This window comes from Meleagris gallopavo, unplaced genomic scaffold, assembly GCF_000146605.3.
Source record: "Meleagris gallopavo isolate NT-WF06-2002-E0010 breed Aviagen turkey brand Nicholas breeding stock unplaced genomic scaffold, Turkey_5.1 ChrUn_random_7180001954910, whole genome shotgun sequence".
NCBI classification, from domain to species: domain Eukaryota; kingdom Metazoa; phylum Chordata; class Aves; order Galliformes; family Phasianidae; genus Meleagris; species Meleagris gallopavo.
The window spans coordinates 1-7679 of record NW_011215808.1 but is presented as its reverse complement, the minus strand read 5'-3'; the positions used below and the strand labels follow the sequence as shown (position 1 = coordinate 7679).

Below are 7679 nucleotides of genomic sequence, written 5' to 3'. Positions count from 1 at the left end.
CATAGGCCCCAACAGGCCCCCACAGACCCACAGTCCCACACAGGCACCCCATATCCCTACACAGACCCCATAATCCCATACAGGTGCCCCCCACAGTCCCACACAGGGCCTCCACAGACCCACATAAGTCCCCCCCTAACCCCACAAGGACCCTCCCCCATAAGGCCTCACAAACCCTACCTGGTCGGAGGCCTCAGCCTCGGAGCTGTAGCAGCAGCCCATGACGCGCCGCCGCCACTACGGGGTCCGGCAGGGGCCGCACCGCCCCTGTCACGTGAAGGAGGAACGACGACCACACCCCTCTCACCACCACTTCATCTTCCGGTCTCCTCCCCTCGTCACGTGGCGGGGGCGAGCCAATAGGAAGAGAACACCGCCCTCCGCCTCTTCCTCTCCCGGCGGAGAGGAAACGTGAGGGGGAGCCAATCAGCGAGCAGCTCGCCGTTCCGCCTTCCGGTTGGCGTGCGCGAATAGGGCGCATGCGTAGAAGCGCCCAGCGCTCCCTATCCGTGTCCTCCCTGCCGTCCCCGGGTGCGCGGAGCTCCGAGCGCTTCTTAGGAACCGCGACCCGCGTTGGGAAGGGAGGGGGATTGGCTGAACGTGGGGTTGTAGAGAAAGCCGTGGGGAAGGCAGGATCACTGCATGGGAAGGGACACACAGCCAGAAGGGGGCCGAGCGGGTCCAGGAGGGAATAAAAGCTGGTGGAATGCGTGGTTCGTTGGGCTGCCAGCGCTTCGTACCGGAATCCCTTCCCGTTCCATCTCTATTCCGTGCCCATCCTTATCTCTGCTTTATCTCCATCCCACCTCACCTCCATCTGCATCCCATCCCTACCCCGTCCTTATCACTACTCCATCCCCATCGCTGCCCCATCCCACCCAAATCTCTGCTCCATCTCTATTCCATCCCCATCCTTATCTCTACTCCGTCCTCATCTCTACTCCATCTGCATCCCATCCAAATCCCTGCTCCATCCCTATTCCACCTCATCTCTACCCCATCTCTATTCTATTCTCATCCCATCCCCATCCTTATCCCTACCTCATCTCTACCCCATCTCTATTCCATCCCCATCTCTACCCCATCCCATCCAAATCTTTACTCCATCCCCATCCCACCTCGTCCCCATCTCTACTCCATCCCACCCAAATGCCTGCTTCATCCCCATTCCACCCCATCTCTACCCCACCTCTATTCCATCCCCATCCTTATCTCTACCACATCCCTCTCTCTTCCCCATCCCATCGGAATCTTTACTCCATCCCCATCCTACCTCATCCATATCTGTACTCCATCCCATCCAAATCCCTGCTCCATCCCTATTCCACCCCCTCTCTACTCCATCCCCATCCTTATCTCTACACCATCTCTACTCCTTTTCCATCTCTACATCATCTCATCCAAATCTCTACTCCATCCCCATCTCTACCTCATCCCACCCAAATCCCTGCTTCATCCCCATTCCACCCCATCTCTATTCCATATCTACCCCATCCCCATCTCTACCCCATCCCCATCTCATCCAAATCCCCGCTCCATCCCTATTCCGCTCCATCTCTACCCCATCTCTATTCCATCCCAATTCTTACCTCTACTCCATCCTCATCTCTACCCCATCCCATCCAAATCTTTACTTCATCCCCATCCCACCTCATCCCCATCTCTACTTCATCTCCATCGTACCCAAATCCCCGCTTCATCCTTATTCCACCCCATCTCTACTCCATCTCTATTCCATCCTCATCCTTATCTCTACCCCCTCCCCATCTCTACTTCATCTCATCCAAATCCTGCTCCATCCCTATTCCACCTTCTCTACCCCATCCCCATCTCTACCCCATCTCTGTTCCATCCCAATTCTTACCTCTACTCCATCCCCATCTCTACCCTACCCCTTCCAAATCTTTACTCCATCCCCATCCTACCTCATCCACATCTCTATCCCATCCAAATCCCTGCTCCATCCCTATTCCACCCCCTCTCTACTCCATCCCCATCCTGTCTCATCCCATCTCTACCCCATCCCCACCTCTACTCCATCCCCATCTCATCCAAATCCCTGCTCCATCCCTATTCCACCCCCTCTCTACTCCATCCCCATCCTCTCATCCCATCTCTACCCCATCCCCACCTCTACTCCATCTCCATCTCATCCAAATCCCTGCTCCATCCCTATTCCACCTCATCTCTATCCCATCTCTATTCCATCCCAATCCTTATCTCTACCCCACCCCCATCGCTACCCCATCCCATCCAAATCTCTTCTCCATCCCCATCCCATCCATCTCTGCCCCACCTCTACTCCATCTCCATCCCACCCCATTCTCATCCTTATCTCTACTCCATTTCTACTCCAACCCCAGCCCATCTGAATCCCATTCCATCCCCCCCACCTCCACCATTATCCAATTCCTTCTCAATCCCCCCCCACCTCCACCATTATCCAATTCCTTCTCCATCCCACCCCACCTCCATCACTATCCAATTCCTACTCCATCCCATCCCCACCCTTATCTCTACCCTATTTCTACTCCATTCCCATCCCAGATGAATCCCTACCACCCCATTCACAGAATCACAGAATGGCCAGGGTTGGAAGGGACCTCAAGGATCATGAATCCCCATCCCTACCTTATCTCTACTCAATCCCCACCCCATCCCCGTCCTTATCTCTGCCCCATCTCCACTTCATCACTACCCCATCCCCATCCCTACCCCATCCCCATCCTTATCTCTGCCCCATCTCCACTTCATCCCTACCCCATCCCCATCCCTACCCCATCCTTATCTCTGCCCCATCTCCACTTCATCACTACCCCATCCTTATCTCTGCCCCATCTCCACTTCATCACTACCCCATCCCCATCCCTACCCCATCCCCATCCTTATCTCTGCCCCATCTCCACTTCGTCACTACCCCATCCTTATCTCTGCCCCATCTCCACCTCATCACTACTCCATCCCAATCCTTATCTCTACTCCATCCCCATCCCATCTGAGTCCCTCCCCCACCCCGTAACACATCCCCACTCAGCCCAGTAACCGGAGCCGGCTCAGGCTGTGCCTAAGGTGTCACCATCAATAATTGAGCACAGAGCAGAGCCCGGCTGGAGACCTGGGGACACACTGAGCACAACCAGAAGTGGGGACCACAACAGCAGCCAAGAATCTCCTACAACTCCCAAGGTTTGGGGTGAGAGGGGCAGGGCGCGTGGCCCAGGATTTGGTGTATTTGGTGGTAGGGTTGCCGGACACAGGAGCCATGGTGTCTCCAGCCATCGCTCTGGCCTTCCTCCCCTTCCTCATCACTCTGCTGATCCGTTACCGGCACTACCTGGTGCTGCTGTACCGTGCCGTGCTGCTGGGTTGGCTGCAGGACCGCCTCACCGGGGTGCCCCGCGAGCAGCGTGCCTTCCAGTACGTGCTGACCCACGCCATCCCCGGGGACCCCCAGCACATCCTGCACACCTTCGATCAGTGGAGCTACCACTGCGAGCACCTCAGCTGTGTGGGACCCCTCAAAGGTGAGCGTGGCCGCGTGGGGCTCCTGGCAGGGCTGTTGGTGTGGCTGTGGCAATGTTGGCGTGGCTACGGCACTACCAGCCTGGTAGCAGGGCTACTTCGTCAGTGGCACAGCTGTGGAATGGCCACGGCACCACTGGCATGGGCACAGCACCGTGGGTACAGCTGTGCCATCACTAGCACAGCCACGGCACCCTTGGTATGGCCAGGGCACTTTTGGCACAGCTGTGGCACCATGGGTATGGCTGCAGCATCTTTGGCACAGCCCTGGCACCCTTGGTATGGCCAGGGCACTTTTGGCACAGCTGTGGCACCATGGATATGGCTGCAGCATCTTTGGCACAGCCACGGCACCCTTGGTATGGCCAGGGCACTTTTGGCAGAGCCAGGGCACCCTTGGTATGGCTGCAGCATCTTTGGCACAGCCACGGCACCCTTGGTATGGCCAAGGCACTTTTGGCACAGCTGTGGCACCATGGATATGGCTGCAGCATCTTTGGCATAGCCATGGCACTCTTGGTATTGCCAGGGCACTTTTGGCAGAGCCAGGGCACCCTTGGTATGGCTGCAGCATCTTTGGTACAGCCCTGGCACCCTTGGTATGGCTGTAGCATCTTTGGCACAGCCCTGGCACCCTTGGTATGGCTGTAGCATCTTTGGCACAGCCATGGCACCCTTGATATGGCCAAGGCACTTTCGGCAGAGCCCTGGCACCCTTGGTATGGCTGCAGCATCTTTGGCACAGCCCTGGCACCTTTGGTATGGCCGCAGCATCTTTGGCACAGCCCTGGCACCTTTGGTATGGCCAAGGCACTTTTGGCACAGCCCTGGCACCCTTGGTATGGCTGTAGCATCTTTGGCACAGCCATGGCACCCTTGGTATGGCCACAGCATCTTTGGCACAGCCCTGGCACCCTTGATATGGCCAAGGCACTTATGGCACAGCCCTGGCACCCTCGGTATGGCTGCAGCGTCTTTGGCACAGCCATGGCACCCTTGGCATGCACGTGGCACTCCCGGCCAGACGATGGCCCCGTTGGCACAGCCACAAGACCGATGGCACAGCCACAACAGGGTGGCACAACGGCTGTAGGGGCCCTCACAGCCCAGCAGGGCGCTGAGGAGCCTCTGCCTTGGCAGGGAAGATCGTGGAGAAGCTGCTGTGTGAGCGGGCACCTCGCACCGTGCTGGAGTTGGGCACCTACTGCGGTTACGGCACCGTGCTGATGGCTGCGGCGCTGCAGCCGGGCGCCCGACTCTACACGGTGGAACCAAACCCCCAGCACGCCTCCGTGGCCGAGAAGGTGATCCGCCTGGCAGGCTTCGACGAGCAGACGGTGAGCAGCTGGCCGGCGGCGCGGTGCCAAGGCAGGGCAGGGGAGCTGAGGGTGCTTCTATGCAGGTAGAGCTGATCGTGGGCCATTCCGAGGAGGTGATCCCGCAGCTGAGGGAGCAGCACGGCCTGCAGAGCGTAGATTTTGTCTTCATGGATCACTGGAAGCGTTGTTACCTGAGGGATCTGAAGCTGTTGGAAGAGAACGGGTTGCTGGCCGATAGGGCCACGGTGCTGGCTGATAACGTGGTCTTTCCCGGAGCTCCACACTTCCTGCAGTACGCCAAGACGTGCGGGAAGTATCGCTGCAGGGTGCACCGCGCCAGCCTGGAGTACTGCCGTGCCATCCCTGATGGCATCGCTGAGCTCTGCTACGCTGGGGCCCGCTGAGCTGCCACTGCGGGGTGGTGTCCGGTGAAAATCACAGCTTCCCGTTGCTGTGCTCACACTCAGCCATAAACATCGACCCCAAAGGAAATGCGGGGCTGCTGTGCTTTGTGGATTTACAGAGAGAGGTGCTGGAACAGCTGCCCAGAGAGGCTGTGGATGCCCCGTCCGTCCCTGGAGGTGTTCAAAGCCAGGTTGGATGGGGCACTGGGCAGCCTGGGCTGCTGTGAAATGTGGAGGTCGGTGGCCCTGCATGCGGTGGGGGGTTGGAGACTGGCGATCTTTGAGGTTCCTTCCAACCCTGACCATTCTGTGTGGGCTGTGGTCAGAGCTCAGTGGGAAGAGCTGTGCTCAGAGCCTTGTGAGGCACAACCACGGCCCCGTGACACCCGAAGCCATTCAGATTTGGGGGCTGATTTCCTAAAAAACAGGCGTTTATTAGAAAAGATGCTCCGTTCCTCTTGTGTCCCCTCACTGCTCCCAGTTGTGCTGTGCCCCCACTGGCACTGCCCAGCATTCCTGGCCCTGCTGGGCAGCTTTGTGCTGTGCCCACCGTGAGGTGTGGTGGTCACCAGAGCAAACCCCCAGCTCCAGGACAGCCCCAAGCAGAAGGACGAGGGCTCAATCCCCATCTCATGCCAAATCTGGCTCCGGTTCTGCCAGGATCAGATCATCCACTGGTCCTGGTCCTGCTCTGCCCCTTCCATATCCACCTGGAAAGGAAAACTTTGGAGATTTCTGCCCCATAGGAACATCACTTCACTCAGCTGTGATTTTGTGGTGTCTACAAAGGGGCTGGGTGGGCTTTGGGGTTCCTTCCCACCCAAACTGTGGTTCTGGGATTAGACGTGAGGCAGGGATGTAGGCCAGCCCACCCCAACACTCCCCTTACCTCATTGATCTCCCCATCATCAGGAGACTCGTTGTAATCGTTCATCTCATCCATATCCTGCATGTCTTCATCGTCCTCAGAATCCTCTTCGCTGTCTTCATCGTCCTCGTCGTCCTCTTCCTCCTCCTCATCGTAGTGCTGCGGGTGTCACAGAGACACATCGCATCCAGAGCCAACCTGCAAATCTACTGCCACACCACCCACGTCTCCGTCCCAATTAGGGACTGGGGATTCAGCCCCACCAGCCCCCATCCCCACACAGCCACGTGCTGCCCCAAAATACCCTTCCTTCTGCCACTCCTTCGCTGGGGACAGTGCCAGGTTGGGTGACAGATGTCCCACAGTGTGGTCACCCACCTCTGAGGCCGGCTTCCCAATGGGCACCAGGTTGTTGTCCTTCTCGGCGATGCTCTGGAGCTGGGGAGAAAGGTGAAAGGGTGGTCAAAGGGGACAGGGAGGAGCGTGGCTGGGAAAACCTGGGACTGTCACATAGGGCTGCAGCCCCTTGGGGACAGGGCACAGAGGACACGTCCACGTGGGGACACGGAGATGAGGAAGGGGGGTGGCCATGAGTGCCCCCAAGACGTGAGTTGACATCGTTTAGAAGGAAACTCTTTGCCCAGGGGAGGTGGCAAAGCTCAATTAGAACAGCTCTCAATTAACACAGCTCTCAATTAACACCTCTCTGCCCCGGGGGCGTGGGGGGGTTCTGAGCTTCTCCCAGCTGCTCGAGATTTTTTAATTGCCTGATTTCTTTTAATTTCAAGCAGACAATTCAATCCCCCGTTCACTGTAATCAAACACACGCTGGCCGCCACGATTCCCGTGGGTCTCAGCTCCGGGCTGAGCTCACAGCACAGCACATCCACGGACTCCGAGCATCGCAGATCAGCCCGGGGAGGGTCGGAAGGAACAATGGTGGATTGAGAAGAACCCTAAAACCCAGACCCAACTCCCGCCATGGGCTGGGCAACCCCAGCGGCTCAGCCTGCCCAATCCGGGCACCTCTAGGGCAGCAGCACAGCACCGCACCGCCCTCACAGCACAGAATTTCCCCTTGCTGACGGAGTCTCCCATTGCTGAGCAGAGGGGCTGAGGCCTGCTGGGCCTACACCGAGCCTCACAACGACCCCCGGTGTCCCCCGGCCTTACCCAGGCCTGGTGCTGCTGTTCCTGCTGCTGCAGTTCGGTCTCGTCCACGCACGGTCGGTCCAGGTTGAACCACAGCGGTTCGGTCAGGCGAGGCAGCAGCGAAGGGAACAGTGTGGACATGGCGCCCACCAGGCACCGCCGCAGCGGCCGACCCGGAAGTACAATCTGACCCCGGAAATACTACTGCTGGGACGGCGCTGCTACGGAACTGCGCATGCGCAGAACGCAGACTGAAGGCGGGCAAAAGGGGGGCGGGGCTATTTGAGGCCACGCCCGTTGAGCGACACGGGGCTGCGATTGGGGCGTGGTCAAGGCGGGGGTGTGGCCAGGCGTTGATTGACAGCTGTGTGCGCCGAGAGCCACAAGCACCCCAGACCCCGGGGATATCTGCCC

General features: G+C 58.4%; 2 protein-coding genes across 2 annotated transcripts; one reads left to right on the top strand and one right to left on the bottom strand.

The window, feature by feature from the left end:
• The first annotated feature begins 3262 nt into the window (after positions 1–3262).
• Positions 3263–5245, top strand: LOC100548836 (transmembrane O-methyltransferase homolog). Its single transcript, XM_010728142.3, has 3 exons — positions 3263–3524; positions 4663–4859; positions 4925–5245. Exons 1-3 carry the CDS (start codon positions 3263–3265, stop codon positions 5243–5245), a joined length of 780 nt encoding a protein of 259 aa, XP_010726444.1.
• Positions 5246–5907: 662 nt separating this feature from the next.
• Positions 5908–7406, bottom strand: ANAPC15 (anaphase promoting complex subunit 15). The gene is made up of 4 exons (NM_001282121.1): positions 7287–7406; positions 6492–6551; positions 6135–6272; positions 5908–5955 (listed from the first exon to the last, which is right to left on the bottom strand). The coding sequence occupies exons 1-4, from the start codon at positions 7404–7406 to the stop codon at positions 5908–5910; spliced, it is 366 nt and encodes a 121-aa protein (NP_001269050.1).
• Between the last annotated feature and the right edge of the window lie 273 nt (positions 7407–7679).